Here is a 16,991-nt window from a genome sequence, read left to right on the forward strand (position 1 = left end):
ACTCAGCACAACCTCTTCACACTCTCACATCAGGGAGACTCATGAATGTCTCATTTAACACCCTGATAGTTATGATAGCATTCTGAACTCATTCAGTAACCCCTTGAGTAGAAGTTTACCAAGAGTTTCTAAAAATACCTTAAAGTTCACATATTCTACAAAGGTTCTAGTAAATGTTTAGTCATTTGGATCAAACCAAAAGACCCAGAGTGAAATAGAAACTGGCTACAAAATACGACTGAATTACACTATAGGAAGCAACATACACACAATTCAGCCTTTCAACATTTTATTGTTTCTTTGTATGATCAAATTCCATCATTGTGCACATTATATAATCTATGAACACATTGATATTTCATCCATATGACTGCACATTCATTCCTACAGTGTTCAAGTTGAAGTGAAGTCCTGAGAAAAGTCTCTGATGTTAGTTTCTGTACGGTGACCAGTTTAGGACATCTGCCTCCACATTCCTTCGCTTCCACCTGAATCCTCTCCACTCTGACACAATCAGGAAGAGATGATGCTGGTTTCTGACTTCAAGATAAGACCAGAGACCTGATCACTTCAGAAGTGATGGTCTGTGGTGACATCATCAACGTCATCGTAGTCATCAATCAATTCCGGCTCAGCGTGGGGTGAGATCATCATCGTGGAGACAGGAAGGTCTTTTCCTGCAGAAAGAACAGGTGAAAAACAAAATGTAGACAGTGAATTAATTCAGAAAACTGTCATTGATTGATTGATTGAATGTTACCTGTTGGTCTGTGTCGACACAAAGTCACCATGAGGAGAGTGGAGATGAAGTATGGACAGAACACCACCAGGTGGCAGACCAGTCTGAGGACAAGGTGAAGGGAGGATGATGGAGGGGGCGTGGCCTCAGTAGTTGTGGGTGGAGCTGTGGTTGTAGGTTTCTCTGTAGAGAGAATCTCACCTGGTCAGATGAACATGTGTATGAAATAAGAGTTGAAATCAAAGTGAAGCTCCTCACCTGTGACAGTGATCCAGCTGGATGGAGACTCTCCATGACTGCTGATGTTACACTTGTAGAGGCCTTCATCAGACCTGGTAACATGGTGGATGGTCATGTGACCTGTAGACTCATTCCTGATCAAGGAGCCATCTTTATAGAAAGTAGCTGAGAGGATGGAGGGAGTGGTCTTTGTTTTACAGAGCAGAGTGACGTCATCTCCCTCCATCACAGGGAGGACAGGACTCTGCAGGATCACTGGTCCACCTCAACACAGAGACAAACTACAGCATTTCATCCATTTCCACACAGCTTCATCAATACTAACTCCACAGTCTGAGCTTACCAGAGACAGTGAGGTTGATGCTGTTACTGGTTGCTCCCTCTCTGGACTCACACCAGTAAAATCCACTGTCTGATGGGAATATACCACTGATGTCACAGGAAGAACCAGCTGCTTCTCCCCACCCAGCTCCACACTGAGTCCTCTGTCGTTTGGTGGTGTTCCTCTTCAGAGTCCATCCAGCAGAGCTGTCGTCCTCCTCACAGCTCAGAGACACAAAGTCTCCTTTAAAGAACTGAGAGCTGCTGGGACTCACAGTCAGACGAGCTGGGAGGGTTCAGAAGGTTCTAAACTAATTACTAATCAATATCAAAACATAATCATCTTCGCCCCATCTCAAACTTACCTGTCATATCTAAAGTCCTTGAAAAAGTAGTCACCAACATACACAATGGTTTCCATCCCAGCCACAGCACCGAAACTGCCCTCAGAAAATTTACCAACAATCTCCTTACTGTAGCTGACTTCAGTTCATTCTCTCACCTTCATCCTCCCTGACCTTAGTGCAGCCTTTGACACCATCTTCCACCCCACACTCCTCAGTAGACTCTGTATTGTCGTCTCTCAGACCGCCCTTCATCGTTTCCACTCTTATCACTCAGTTCATTCAGCTCAAATCCTTTTAATCCGACTTCTGCCTTCATCATTTATCTCCTCCCTGTTGGTACTATTTCCATAAATTTAACATTCACTACCACCACTATGTGGATGACACCCAGCTCTACCTCTCCAGTAAACTTAACTCCACACTCCCACCCTCTTCCGTTACCGCCTGCTTATCAGAAATCAAATCCTGGTTCACTTCCAAGGTCCTGAAAATAAATAGTGAATTTCTTCTAATTGCCACCCCATCTAATCTTCCAAAGTCGACTGCTTCCCCCTTCTCATCCATAGCTCCCAAGTCTCCCCTTCTCCTCAGTTTAAGAGTCTGGGTGTCAGTCTCGGCAACACTCTTTCATTCAAGTCCCACATAAATAGTAATACCACTCTATCTATCTACATCCATCTCTGAAATATCAATTGACTCCATTCCTTCTTCACCCCCAACACTGCCTCCATTCATGTCCACAGTCTCGTCATCTCCCGTCTTCATTACTGTACCTCTCTCCTCTTCGGTCCCTTTCCATAGCCTCCAACTGGTTCAAAACTCTGATCCACAAATCTTTATCAAAACCTCTTCTTCTCACCATATCGCCCCATCCTACGGCAACTTCACTGGCTCCCAGTAACATAAACAATTCAATTCAAACTCCTTCTGTGTACTTTGAAAGATGTCCACAACATCACCCCTCCATACGTGGCTCACCTCCTCCACATTGCCACTCCAGCACACTCTCTCAGATCCTCCTCCTCCCTCCACCCCACAGTCCCCACTGTTCACCTCAGCACCATGGGGATCAGAGCTTTCAGCCCTCTGCTCCCAAGCTCTGGAACTCTTTAGCCTTTGACATCCATAATATTGATTCTCTCCCTGCTTTAAGATCCAGAATCAAGACCCACCTGTTTAAAATCGCTTAGTCACTCCACCACTTCTAACCCCAACACTGCCTTACCTCACCTTCTTCTTTCACACAGTTGATTCATTGCTGTTTTAGTAAATGTTACACATTGTTCATTGATGGATTGAATGATGTTTTATTGTATGTTTCCATAGATTTTTTTAAAATCTATTGTTCTGTTTGTTCTTTTCTGTAAAGTGTCATTGAGAGGCCTGAAATGTGCTCTTGAAATAAAATGTAATATTGTTATTATACAACTTGATGTTAATGAAATACCCTGTCATCTTTTAAAATCTTCTCAGCTACAGAAATGTAAAGGTAGTGATCATCTACAGACTCAGTGTTTCTTATCATGTCTGCTCTTTTACATGAAAGATCTTGACTGAAAATGCTGACTCTAAATAACAACGATGATAAAGATTGAGCAGGTTTAAAAAAAATGAAAAAGTTGACTAACCTTGGTTTGTTGTGCAGCACAGCAGAGAGCCCAGAACTGAAGAGAAACCACACTTTGAGCTTTAATGACTGTTGTGCTGTGGGAAGCAGCAGTGATCATCTCTCAACTGTTTGACACCAACAAATATCCAGCAGATCAGACTCACCCAGCAGCCTCTGGACAGATGTTCCCTCCATTCTGCAGCTGACTGAAATGAGACCAGCAGCAGTTTAACAGAAAATAAAAACCTCTTCCTTCCTGTTCCTCTTGGCATTAGAAGAGAAGCAAAAAAAAAAAAAAAAAAACACAGATGAAACCACATCATCACGTGGGAACATAACTTTGAGTTTGTTATATCCTCATTTGTTTGAAAAAGACAACTTGGTTCACATGGAGACAATATGATCATTGATGATGCTGCAGCCCTGACAAGTTCAGGAAAAGACTTTACTTTATAAGAGGGGCGAAGTATTTGTAATGTTAACCGAGATCCTCAGCAACTTGTAGAGAAGTACCGTTGAGAGAGTCTTCACCATCGCAGCAATAGAGTTGTTTGGATAAGACACTTTTCAGGAACGGAAGGACTTTTTGGAGCAGGACATTTAAAGAACCAGGGTTATCAGGAGAACCACAACATCATCAAAGACAATACACCACCCAGCACAACCTCTTCACACCATTATATCAGGGAGACCCCTGAATAGTTCATTCAACACCCTGATAGCAATGAAATCATTCTGAACTCATTCAGTAACCTCTTCACTAGAACTGGACCAAGAGTTTAAGAAATACCACAAAGCTCACACATTCTACAAAGGTTCTAGTGAAAATAGAACCAGACCCAGTCTCTCTAGACATTTGGATGAAATAAAAGTATCCAGAGTAAAGAGGAATCTGGCTACAGAATATGACTTATTCCATACAGGATGCAACATACAAACAATTCAAACTTTCAACATTTAATTTTATCTCTGTATAATCAAATTTTATCATTGTGCACATTATAGAATATATAAAAATTGTTGATATTTCCTCCACATGGCTGATCTGCATGCATGTAACTCCCCCGAGAAATGAGCTACCAGGTCACATTGGATATCATTCATTCATTTGTGCATTCACTTTGTTGAAATGTTCAAGTTAAGTGAAAGACTGAGAAAAGATTCTGATGTTAACTTCTATACGGTGGCCAGTTTAGGACATCTGCCTCCAGATTCCTTCCCTTCCATCTGAATCCTCTCCACTCTGACACATCAACTACAGACAGGAAGAGATGATGCTGGTTTCTGACTTCAGGATCACACCAAAGACCAGATCACTTCAGAAGTGATGCTCTGTGGTGACATCAGCAACGTCATCATAGTCATCAACCAATCCCTGATCAACCTGAGGTGGGGTCATCACCATGGAGACAGGAAGGTCATTTCCTTCAGTCAGAGCAGGTGAAAAAAAAACATAGACAGTAAATTAATTCAGAAAACTGATTGAGTGAGTGAGTGAGTGAGTGAGTGAGTGAGTGAGTGAGTGAATGTTACCTGTTGGTTTGTGTCGACATAAAGACACCATGAGGAGAGTGGAGATGAAGTATGGACAGAACACCACCAGGTGGCAGACCAGTCTGAGGACAAGGTGGAGGGAGAATGATGGAGGGGGTGTGGCCTCAATAGTTGTTGGAGGAGCTGTGGTTGTAGGTTTCTCTGTAGAGAGAATCTCACCTGGTCAGATGAACATGTGGATGAAATAAGAGTTGAAATCAAAGTGAAGCTCCTCACCTGTGACAGTGATCCAGCTGGATGGAGACTCTCCATGACTGATGATTTTACACTTGTAGAGGCCTTCATCAGACCTGGTAACATGGTGGATGGTCATGTGGCCTGTAGACTCAGCTATGATCAAAGAGCCATCTTTATAGAAAGAAGCTGAGAGGATGGAGGGAGTGGTCTTTGTTTTACAGGTCAGAGTGACGTCATCTCCCTCCATCACAGGGAGGACAGGACTCTGCAGGATCACTGGTCCACCTCAACACAGAGACAAACTAAATAATTAGAATAATAACACATTTTATTTAGGGAACGCATTCCGGTTGACCGAAGGACACTTTACAGAAAAGAACAGGCTAATAGAACAAGGGAAAGAAACACCAATGGACACAAAATAAAACATCATTCAAATACAAGAAACACACAATAACCAATATTCAGTTATTAACAAACAAGAATGTACAACATTTACTAAACAGCATAAATAAAATTTTGGAAATGAAGAAGGTGAGTTAGCGTAGTGTTGGAATTAAGGGTGGTGGAGTAATTAAGCGATTCCAAACAGATGAGTACTGAGTCTGGTTTTGAAAACAGGAAGAGAGTCAGTATCATGGCGGTCAGAAGGTAAAGAGTTCCAGAGCTTGGGAGCCGAGTGGCTAAACGCTCCAATCCCCATGGTGCTGAGGTGAACAGGGGGCACAGTGAGGTGGAGGAAGGAGAGAGATCTGAGCAAGTGTGCCGGAGTGGCAAGGTCAAGGTATGGAGTCAGACAGGTATGGAGGGGTTGTGGATAGCTTTGAAGGTGTACAGAAGGTATTGAATTCTTTGTGTGACTGGAAGCCAGTGAAGTTCCTGTAGGATGGGGGTGATATAGGGGAAAGAAGGGGTTTTGAACCAGCTCATGGAGGGTTTTATGAGGGAGACCAAAGAAAAAGAGAGAATTACAGTAATCAAGACGAGAGGTGACGAGACTGAGGACAAGGATGAAGGCACTGTTGGGGTTGAGGGAAAGATGGAGTCAGTTAATATGTTGTAAGTGTAGACTGGCAGTTCATTTGGTGTTATTGATGTGAGATTTGAAAGAAAGAGTGCTGTCAAGGATGACACCTAAACTTTTAACCTGGGGGTCATGGGAGACTGAAGAGCTGTTAATAAGAAGGAGGAAGTAGTCAACTTTGGAAAGTGTAGATGGGGTGCCAATAATTAATTTCAGGAAGTTGGAAGTGAACCAGGGTTTGATTTCTGATGTGCAGACGGTAAAGTAAGTGGGTGGGAGTGTGGAGTTAGTTTTAATACAGAGGTTGAGCTGGGTGTCATCCATGAAGAAGTGGTAGTGAATGTTAAATTATCAAAAATTGTGTAAAGGGGAAGGAGATAAATGATGAAAAGAAGGGGACCAGGACATAAACTTGGGGCACATCTGTAGTGACTGGGAGGGACCTGATTGAACTGAGTGCGGTCTGAGAGATAGGAACCAGTGAAGGCCAGTGTGAGTGTTGCCGATAAGGTTGAGGAGGATGAGGGTCGAGAGTGAACTGGAGTTGGCTGCAAACTGCATGTATGTAGTTAAGTGGTGACTACTTATTTACTACAGCATTTCATACATTTCCACACAGCTTCATCAATACTAACTCCACAGTCTGAGCTTACCAGAGACAGTGAGGTTGATGCTGTTACTGGTTGCTCCCTCTCTGGACTCACACCAATAAACTCCACTGTCCCATGGGACGATGTAGCTGATGTTACAGGAAGAACTAGCTGGTTTTCCCCAGTCAGCTCCACACCGAGTCCTCTGTCCTGTGGTAGTATTTCTCCTCAGAGTCCATCCAGCAGAGCTGTCGTCCTCCTCACAGCTCAGAGACACAAAGTCTCTTTTAAAGAACTGAGAGCTGCTGGGACTCACAGTCAGACGAGCTGGGAGGGTTCAGATGAATCAATATGAGTTATTTTATTCTTTTAAAAAAACTGATCAGTAATAAAAACAAAAGTTGATATTAATGAAATCTCCTCACATCAAAAGAAAACACATTCTGTGTTGTTTCTCTGTCAGATGGTTCTTTGAGAGCAACATGAAACATGTTCACATCCATCCAATGACCTCAACTCCTTTTACACACAATTCAAGATCGACCACACCATCCATCCTGAGAAGATAAGATCTCCCCTCAACCCTGGTACCTCTGCATTCACTTTCAGCACTCATCACGTGGTGAGAGTCCTTAGGGGAACCAGACAGATGGCTTGGACCACAGCAATGACCAGGTCCTGAGACATTACATTCAGCAACTAGGAGTGTGTTTCAGATCTTGTTCCAGAGCTCCATCAACAGTTGCTCCATCATCCATCTTTGAAAACAATCCATAGTTATCCCCAAAAAACTTAAGACAAACGCTCTGAATGATCATCAACCCACAGCTTTAACCTTTCTCATTATTAAATCCATAGCGAAGATCATAAAAGCCAACATCATCAGTTCAAAGGACCCCCTGATATACCCATTCCAGTTTGTATATCGCACACGCCGAGGCACGATGATTCAAAGACATTCATCATAGACAATGTCCACGAACACCTGGAGCTCCATGACGCTTCACCTAGACTGTTGGTTGATTTCCCCTCAGCATTCAACAACCTGCAGCCCCACATACTGGACACAAAACTACTTTCTCACTTTTACCTGAATGACCAGAAAGCCCTGTGGATTCAGGACTTTATTACCAACAGTTCACAGAAAGTACTGATCAACAACTCCCTCTCAGAACTTCATTTCCCCTGAATTGACCCCCAGGGCTTTATGTTATAACCCCTCCTCTTGATCTAGTACACCGATGGTCACCTGGTTAAATACACTGACGACTCAGTTCTCCTGTCTCTGCTGTCATTCCCAACACCAAGGACCAGCTCTCACCTGAAAGTGAATGTCTGCAACGCCAAGGAGATGGTGGTGACCTTCTCCAAGAAGTAGACAGATCTGGCTACAACTGTCGCCTCCATCCTCCATAGGAAGCTGGTGGAGCTGGTCGAGGAGTTAAATATCTAGCCACTATCGTTCACAACTTGCTGAAATTCTCCTACAACACAGGACGTGTCAGCAACGCAAACACCTCCTCAGGAGAGTTTCTGTCAACAATCATGATGGATCCAGATTTGTCTGTGACTGGAAACGCACCTTTTTGAATCCAGGTCCAAGGATGAAAAGAACAAATGCCTGTGAGGTTTCATTTTTTCTTTCGTGTGGACACCCGATATAAACATGATGATGTCATCGCCCGACCCCTGACCAACAACAACTAACAGCATTGATGGCAGATTAGATGCTTGAGCCTTGTTCTGTGGCTATTCAGCATGCAGGGTTAATGTGCATGCTCTGCCTCTCCTTCTTTTTTTGACTGAGTTCTGTAGCAGAAACAGTGGGGAAAAGGACTGGGATGTGTAAAACAGTGTTTCTAAAACTAGATGCCATTTATGAATGGATCGACCTTTATGAAGAAACAATGCCAAAGGAAACTTGAGAAAAACAGATTGCTTTTGTACATGTGGACGTGGCCTTACCCTCTCTCTCTGACTCTTCTCACGAACGCACACAACCATAACACAATCACACCCTTCCCCACCACCATCCCCCTAACCACACAAACAACAAACATCAGACTCAAGTTGAAAACGTCTATAAACAAGCAGCCCAAGGGCACTCCAGCCTAGTTTACATCCTCCATGGACAGTTTTAGATATGCAATAAATTTATGGCATGTTTTTTTCTTTCAGTTTTAAACAAAATGAAGAAGTTGACTAACCTTGGTTTGTTGTGCAGCACAGCAGAGAGCCCAGAGCTGAAGAGAAACCACACCTTTAGCTTTAATGACTGTTGCAAATGGTCTTGCTTTTATATAGCGCTTTTCTACCTACTCAAAGGTTCTCAAAGCACTTTTACAGTCAGAGACACATCCACCCATTCGCTCACACAAGCACACACGCATTCACACACCAGTGCCAGTGGAGTGCTGTGGGAAGCAGTAGCAATCATCTCTCAGCGGTTTGACACCAACACACATCCAGCAGATCAGACTCACCCAGCAGCCTCTGGACAGATGTTCCCTCCATTCTGCAGCTGACTAAAATGAGACCAGCAGCAGTTTGACAGAAACTAAAAACCTCTTCCTTCCTGTTCCTCTTGGCATTAGAAGAGAAGAAATAAGCCCACAGATGAAACCACATGTTCACCTAAGAACACAACAAAAAGAGAACAAATCTTTGAACTCACAACACCACTCAGCACAACCGTTTCACACTCTCACATCAGGGAGACTCACGAATGGTTCATTTAACACCCCGATAGCTATGATAGCATTCTGAACTCATCCAGTAACCCCTTGAGTAGAAGTTTACCAAGAGTTTCGAAAAATACCTCAAAGCTCACATATTCTATGAAGGTTCTAGTAAACATTTGGACATTTGGATCAAACCAAAAGACCCAGAGTGAAATGGAAACTGGCTACAAAATAAGACTGAATTATACTACAGGAAGCAACGTACACACAATTCAGCCTTTCAACATTTTATTGTTTCTCTGTATGATTAAATTCCATCATTGTGCACATAATATAATCTATGAATCATTGATATTTCATCCATATGACTGCTCATTCATTCCATCAGTCTTCAAGTTGAAGTGAAGGACTGAGAAAAGTCTCTGATGTTAGTTTCTGTACGGTGACCAGTTTAGGACATCTGCCTCCACATTCCTTCGCTTCCACCTGAATCCTCTCCACTCTGACACAATCAGGAAGAGATGATGCTGGTTTCTGACTTCAAGATCAGACCAGAGACCTGATCACTTCAGAAGTGATGCTCTGTGGTGACATCATCAACGTCATCGTAGTCATCAACCCATCCCTACTCAGCGTGGGGTGAGATCATCATCTTGGAGACAGGAAGGTCTTTTCCTGCAGAAAGAACAGGTGAAAATGAAAATGTAGACAGTGAATTAATTCAGAAAACTGTCATTGATTGATTGATTGAATGTTACCTGTTGGTCTGTGTCGACATAAAGACACCATGAGGAGAGTGGAGATGAAATATGGACAGAACACCACCAGGTGGCAGAGCAGTCTGAGGACAAGGTGAAGGGAGGATGATGGAGGGGACGTGGCCTCAGTAGTTGTGGTTGGAGCTGTGGTTGTAGGTTTCTCTGTAGAGAGAATCTCACTTGGTCAGATGAACATGTGGATGAAATAAGAGTTGAAATCAAAGTGAAGCTCCTCACCTGTGACAGTGATCCAGCTGGATGGAGACTCTCCATGACTGATGATGTTACACTTGTAGAGGCCTTCATCAGACCTGGTAACATGGTGGATGGTCATGTGACCTGTAGACTCAGGCTTGATCAAGGAGCCATCTTTATAGAAAGAAGCTGAGAGGATGGAGGGAGTGGTCTTTGTTTTACAGAGCAGAGTGACGTCATCTCCCTCCATCATAGGGAGGACAGGACTCTGCAGGATCACTGGTCCACCTCAACGCAGAAACAAACTACAGCATTTCATCCATTTCCACACAGCTTCATCAATACTAACTCCACAATCTGAGCTTACCAGAGACAGTGAGGTTTATGCTGTTACTGGTTCCTCCCTCTCTGGACTCACACCAGTAAACTCCACTGTCCAATGGGAATATGCCACTGATGTCACAGGAAGAACCAGCTGCTTTTCCCCAGTCAGCTCCACACTGAGTCCTCTGTTCTGTGGTGGTGTTTCTCCTCAGAGTCCATCCAGCAGAGCTGTCGTCCTCCTCACAGCTCAGAGACACAAAGTCTTCTTTAAAGAACTGAGAGCTGCTGGGACTCACAGTCAGACGAGCTGGGAGGGTTCAGAAGGTTCAAAACTAATTACTAATCAATATCAAAACATAATCATCTTTGCCCCATCTCCAACTTACCTGTCATATCCAAAATCCTTGAAAAAGTAGTCACCAACATACACAATGGTTTCCATCCCAGCCACAGCACCGAAACTGCCCTCAGAAAATTTACCAACAACCTCCTTACTGTAGCTGACTTCAGTTCATTCTCTCACCTTCATCCTCCCTGACCTTAGTGCAGCCTTTGACACCATCTTCCACCCCATACTCCTTAGTAGACTCTCTATTGTCGTCTCTCAGACCGCCCTTCATCGTTTTCACTCTTATCACTCAGTTCATTCAGCTCAAATCCTTTAAATCCGACTTCTGCCTTCATCATTTATCTCCTCCCTGTTGGTACTATTTCCATAAATTTAACATTCACTACCACCACTATGTGGATGACACCCAGCTCTACCTCTCCAGTAAACCTAACTCCACACTCCCACCCTCTTCCGTTACCGCCTGCTTATCAGAAATCAAATCCTGGTTCACTTCCAAGGTCCTGAAAAAAAAAGTGAATTTCTTCTAATTGCCACCCCATCTAATCTTCCAAATTCGACCGCTTCCCCCTTCTCATCCATAGCTCCCAAGTCTCCCCTTCTCCTCAGTTTAAGAGTCTGGGTGTCAGTCTCGGCAACACTCTTTCATTCAAGTCCCACATAAATAGTAATACCACTCTATGTATCTACATCCATCTCTATAATATCAATTGACTCCATTCCTCCTTCACCCCCAACACTGCCTCTATTCATGTCCACAGTCTCGTCACCTCCCGTCTTCATTACTGTACCTCTCTCCTATTCGGTCCCTCTCCATAGCCTCCAACTGGTTCAAAACTCTGATGCACAAATCTTTATCAAAACCTCTTCTTCTCACCATATCGCCCCATCCTACGGCAACTTCACTGGCTCCCAGTAACATAAACAATTCAATTCAAACTCCTTCTGTGTACTTTGAAAGATGTCCACAACATCACCCCTCCATACGTGGCTCACCTCCTCCACATTGCCACTCCAGCACACTCTCTCAGATCCTCCTCCTCCCTCCACCCCACAGTCCCCACTGTTCACCTCAGCACCATGGGGATCAGAGCTTTCAGCCCTCTGCTCCCAAGCTCTGGAACTCTTTAGCCTTTGACATCCATAATATTGATTCTCTCCCTGCTTTAAGATCCAGAATCAAGACCCACCTGTTTAAAATCGCTTAGTCACTCCACCACTTCTAACCCCAACACTGCCTTACCTCACCTTCTTCTTTCACACAGTTTATTCATTGCTGTTTTAGTAAATGTTACACATTGTTCATTGATGGATTGAATGATGTTTTATTGTATGTTTCCATAGATTTTTTAAAAATCTATTGTTCTGTTTGTTCTTTTCTGTAAAGTGTCATTGAGAGGCCTGAAATGTGCTCTTGAAATAAAATGTAATATTGTTATTATACAACTTGATGTTAATGAAATACCCTGTCATCTTTTAAAATCTTCTCAGCTACAGAAATGTAAAGGTAGTGATCATCTACAGACTCATTGTTTCTTATCATGTCTGCTCTTTTACATGAAAGATCTTGACTGAAAGACTTGACTGACTCTAAATAACAATGGTGATAAAGATTGAGCAGGTTTAAAAAGAATGAAAAAGTTCACTAACCTTGGTTTGTTGTGCAGCACATTAGAGAGCACAGAACTGAAGAGAAACCACACTTTGAGCTTTAATGACTGTTGTGCTGTGGGAAGCAGCAGTGATCATCTCTCAACGGTTTGACACCAACACACATCCAGCAGATCAGACTCACCCAGCAGCCTCTGGACAGATGTTCCCTCCATTCTGCAGCTGACTGAAATGAGACCAGCAGCAGTTTGACAGAAACTAAAAGCCTCTTCCTTCCTGTTCCTCTTGGCATTAGAAGAGAAGAAATAAGCCTACAGATGAAACCACATGTTCATGCAAGAGCACAGCAGCGCCATCTATGGTTATATCAACCATAGATGGCGCTGCAGCCCTGATGACTTCAACACAAGACTATACTTACTAATAAGCTGAGGAAAATGACGTCTTCAGCAACTTTTATATTAGTGCCATTGAGAGCGTCATCAACACCACAATCAAAGCATGATTTGGAAAACTCAATGCTCAAGGCAGGAACGTGCCCAACACTGGCAAATACAAAGGGACATGCAACTACATCCTTGTCCTACCGAGTGGGTGATGGACTAGACCAGAATTCCAGCTCAGATAAGCTTCTAAGCAGCACTGGAAACCCCAGGTAACTCTTCCCTAAACTAACCTCTTCACTCCATAGATTTCCAACAAATCACTACCTCATGAAAACAACCACAAACCAACAAAACAACTTTCAGTGACACTTCATTTAAAGAGAGTATACATAAGCATCCATAACACCTGCATACACGTTACATGACACCTGACATAAACATAGGCCCACATATCCACTCATAAATGGTTATTAAATCACTTCCATGGTCAAATTGAAATCTTACTCTATGTCAAGTGACATAGTGGCCAGCTGACATGCTGTCATACTGACGGTCAGCATCAAAATGACAAAGCACCAACATGGTTATTTTTCAAACTCCTTTTTGGGGTTTACACAGGGTTTCTTGAGTTGTATGTTGTTTCTATAATCGTAAAAAAAGAAATTGTGGTGAAACCAAAAGGCGTTGAATAAGGGAATTTGGACTTGTAGAATTTTCTTGAGGATGTTTCACCACTCATCCTAGTAGCTTCTTAAGTAATGAGAGACTAGTGGGAAGTTTAAATAGGAAAACTCTGTGAGTAGCACCCACCAGAAACTTACTTGACCAGAAACTGGGGTCACTACTTCCATAATGGCTGGTACTTACCTGTCGATAAGAGGGAGACTGTGTTCCTAGGCTACTTATCCTATGAATAGAGCTCTAACGAGGCTATTGTCAGTGGGAGCCTGGAGGCTCAAAGTGGGACTGGTGTTGAAACTTCTTGGGGACAGAAGTCAAAACTGAATTGTAAATAGATGGCAGATTAAATGTCAGTCCACCTCCTCTGTTTAGAGAAGGTTTTTCCACTTTGACTGCTGAGTCATTCCCTGATGAGCTGGCTCTCCTGTGTTGGGTCATGCATTTATAGATGGGTTGTTTTGTTTCCCCAATGTACAAGTCTGTACATTCCTCACTGCACTGAACAGCATACACTACATTACTTTGTTTTTACCTGGGTGTTTTGTCTTTGGGGTGGAGCAGTTTCTGTGTGTTGCCGCCGTGTTTTGTTTGGTTGTTTGATTATGTGTTTAATGTCTTTTATAGACATCAGTGACGTGTGTGTTTTGAGTTGCGCAATACATGGTTGAGACGGTGCAGGTGATTGCGTGGATTCTTTACTTCCTGATACACAGCGTGTGCCTAGGTCCGCCTTCAGTATAGACGACGTTGTACCAGTTCCCCTCGTTTATTTTATTGTAAGGGAAATTCTCCTCCTCCTGCTGTACTCCTCGTTCCTGTCCTCTCTGGGATATCTTCTTGAGCCTTTGACAAAGACCCATTGGGATATCCACACGTCTTGAGGGTTTGTTTGATGTGTTGCCCCTCCTTGTCCTTTCCATCCTGTCTTGAGTCCAGTCTGTGCTCTGTGCTGGAGAGTTCTGATGACTCCTAGTTTGTGTTCAAGGGGGTAGTGGGAATCAAATAATAAATGCTGGTCAGTGTGAGTGGGTTTCTTATATACTTCAGTGCTGAGGCTTCGGTTTTCTTCAGCATGCACCAACATTCCAAAAAGGCCAAACTATCCCCACTGATGTTCTCCCGGGTGAACTTTACATTGCTGTCCACTGCACTGATGTGTTGTGTAAAGGATTCCACCTCTTCTGCCTTGCTAAACATCTCAAGATAAGAACTACCATCACTTTACATGAACCTAGTCGTATTAGTCAGTGGTGCAACCAGTATAAATATTTAGCGAAAACCTGGACTTGTTCATGTGTGAAAGATTTTCACCTGCACAGGAGGAACCAGGCAGAATAAGATAATAAAGTCAATTTAATGAAAGACTTAAAACAACAACAGAAGGTGCAAACAAACTGAAACTCGTCAAGGTGTGAAGAAAAAAAACAAGATACCACAAAGGAAACACTAAGATCTTCACTTCATCTTTTAAGATCTTTGCTTAATCTTAAAAGAATGAATGTTGCTTTCTGCCAGCACTAAATATTTCAAGGAGCTGTGCTTCCACCTCCCCTGGTCCTGGATGCTTGAGAACAAAGAACAGAAATGCTGCAAAAAGAGACGATGGCTAAGTAAAAATTCCATACACAGAAGTACAAGATGGAACTGTGCCTGGGGCTGGACAAATACAATAAAGCCACCCATCCACTGTACAACTTGCATCAGAATGGACTGAGTGGAGAAGAGCTGTGGTTAATGTCAGAAGTGATGCTCTGTGGTGACAGCACTGACGCCATCATAGTCATCATGCCGTCTATGCACATCCTGGGTGGGCAGGGTCATCAACATGGAGACTTGGAGGTCTTTCACTGAAGTCAGAGCAGATGAAAAAGGAAATGTAGAGAATCAATCAAGGGTTGAGAAACCGGCCATTGATTGATTGATTGATGAGTGAATGTTACCTGTTGGTCTGTGTCGACATAAAGACACCATGAGGAGAGTGGAGATGAAGTATGGACAGAACACCACCAGGTGGTAGACCACTTTGTGGACAAGGTTGGCTGAGCATGATGGTGGAGGGGGCGTGGCCTCAGTAGTGGTGGGTGGACCTGTGGTTGTAGGTAGGGTCATAGATGTGGGCGGGGGTGTGTTTATAAGTAGGGCCATAGATGTGGGCGGGACTGTGGTTGTAAGTGGGGTCATAGATGTGGGTGGAGCTGTGGTTGTAGTTTTCTCTGTAGAGAGAATCTCACCTGGTCAGATGAACATGTGGATGAAATAAGAGTTGAAATCAAAGTGAAGCTCCTCACCTGTGACAGTGATCCAGCTGGATGGAGACTCTCCATGACTGCTGATGTAACACTTGTAGAGGCCTTCATCAGACCTGGTAACATGGTGGATAGTCATGTGACCTGTAGACTCAGTCCTGATCAAGGAGCCATCTTTATAGAAAGTAGCTGAGAGGATGGAGGGAGTGGTCTTTGTTTTACAGAGCAGAGTGACGTCATCTCCCTCCATCACAGGGAGGACAGGACTCTGCAGGATCACTGGTCCACCTCAACACAGAGACAAACTACAGCATTTCATCCGTTTCCACACAGCTTCATCAATACTAACTCCACAGTCTGAGCTTACCAGAGACAGTGAGGTTGATGCTGTTACTGGTTGCTCCCTCTCTGGACTCACACCAGTAAACTCCACTGTCTGATGGGAAGGTGTAGCTGATGTTACAGGAAGAACCAGCTGCTTTTCCCCACCCAGCTCCGCACTGAGTCCTCTGTCGTTTGGTGGTGTTTCTCCTCAGAGTCCATCCAGCAGAGCTGTCGTCCTCCTCACAGCTCAGAGACACAAAGTCTCCTTCAGAGAACTGAGAGCTACTGGGACTCACAGTCAGACGAGCTGGGAGGGTTCAGAAGAAACAACAGTGATACTTTACATTTCTGTCACACAACAGCTACAGTCTAGACTGGTGACACACAGCAACTCCGACAACACATTGTCTAACATGTTGACCGTTTAACAACAATGGAAAAGGAAGCTCAGCTTTCTATGTCTTTATAGCTCAAAGGAAGTTCTGTCTTCAACTGGCTCCAACTAGCATCAACACAGACTGAATATCCACATAAAAAGTGGTGAAGTGTCCCTTTAAGGCAGCTGGTCACTGGACTCACTCTCACACAGTAAAGACACACAGAGTTTTGATGGCGTTTCTTGGACAGACTCAGTGAGTATCAGACTGTAACAGAGGACGTTGACTAACCTTGGTTTGTTGTGCAGCACAGCAGAGAGCCCAGAACTAAAGAGAAACCACACTTTGAGCTTTAATGACTGTTGTGCCGTGGGAAGCAGCAGTGATCATCTCTTAACGTTTTGACACCAACACACATCCAGCAGATCAGACTCACCCAGCAGCCTCTGGACAGATGT

At 43.6% G+C, this 16,991-nt stretch overlaps 4 protein-coding genes across 4 annotated transcripts; all 4 read right to left on the reverse strand.

Moving 5' to 3' along the window:
• Nucleotides 1-427: 427 nt before the first annotated feature.
• Nucleotides 428-3,462, reverse strand: LOC125009893 (Fc receptor-like protein 5). The gene is made up of 5 exons (XM_047588137.1): nucleotides 3,421-3,462; nucleotides 3,276-3,311; nucleotides 1,323-1,586; nucleotides 998-1,243; nucleotides 428-922 (listed from the first exon to the last, which is right to left on the reverse strand). The coding sequence occupies exons 1-5, from the start codon at nucleotides 3,449-3,451 to the stop codon at nucleotides 735-737; spliced, it is 765 nt and encodes a 254-aa protein (XP_047444093.1). The 5' UTR covers nucleotides 3,452-3,462; the 3' UTR covers nucleotides 428-734.
• A 1,338-nt stretch (nucleotides 3,463-4,800) lies between these two features.
• Nucleotides 4,801-9,115, reverse strand: LOC125023647 (Fc receptor-like protein 5). The gene is made up of 4 exons (XM_047611047.1): nucleotides 9,085-9,115; nucleotides 8,809-8,844; nucleotides 6,665-6,928; nucleotides 4,801-5,272 (listed from the first exon to the last, which is right to left on the reverse strand). The coding sequence occupies exons 1-4, from the start codon at nucleotides 9,113-9,115 to the stop codon at nucleotides 4,974-4,976; spliced, it is 630 nt and encodes a 209-aa protein (XP_047467003.1). The 3' UTR covers nucleotides 4,801-4,973.
• A 1,093-nt stretch (nucleotides 9,116-10,208) lies between these two features.
• Nucleotides 10,209-11,179, reverse strand: LOC125023656 (low affinity immunoglobulin gamma Fc region receptor II-like). The gene is made up of 3 exons (XM_047611076.1): nucleotides 11,083-11,179; nucleotides 10,603-10,866; nucleotides 10,209-10,523 (listed from the first exon to the last, which is right to left on the reverse strand). The coding sequence occupies exons 1-3, from the start codon at nucleotides 11,177-11,179 to the stop codon at nucleotides 10,225-10,227; spliced, it is 660 nt and encodes a 219-aa protein (XP_047467032.1). The 3' UTR covers nucleotides 10,209-10,224.
• A 4,472-nt stretch (nucleotides 11,180-15,651) lies between these two features.
• LOC125023700 (Fc receptor-like protein 5) lies at nucleotides 15,652-16,571 on the reverse strand. The gene is made up of 3 exons (XM_047611156.1): nucleotides 16,523-16,571; nucleotides 16,200-16,463; nucleotides 15,652-16,120 (listed from the first exon to the last, which is right to left on the reverse strand). Exons 1-3 carry the CDS (start codon nucleotides 16,569-16,571, stop codon nucleotides 15,822-15,824), a joined length of 612 nt encoding a protein of 203 aa, XP_047467112.1. The 3' UTR covers nucleotides 15,652-15,821.
• Between the last annotated feature and the right edge of the window lie 420 nt (nucleotides 16,572-16,991).

The sequence above is a fragment of the Mugil cephalus genome, chromosome 1, assembly GCF_022458985.1.
Source record: "Mugil cephalus isolate CIBA_MC_2020 chromosome 1, CIBA_Mcephalus_1.1, whole genome shotgun sequence".
NCBI classification, from domain to species: Eukaryota; Metazoa; Chordata; class Actinopteri; order Mugiliformes; family Mugilidae; genus Mugil; species Mugil cephalus.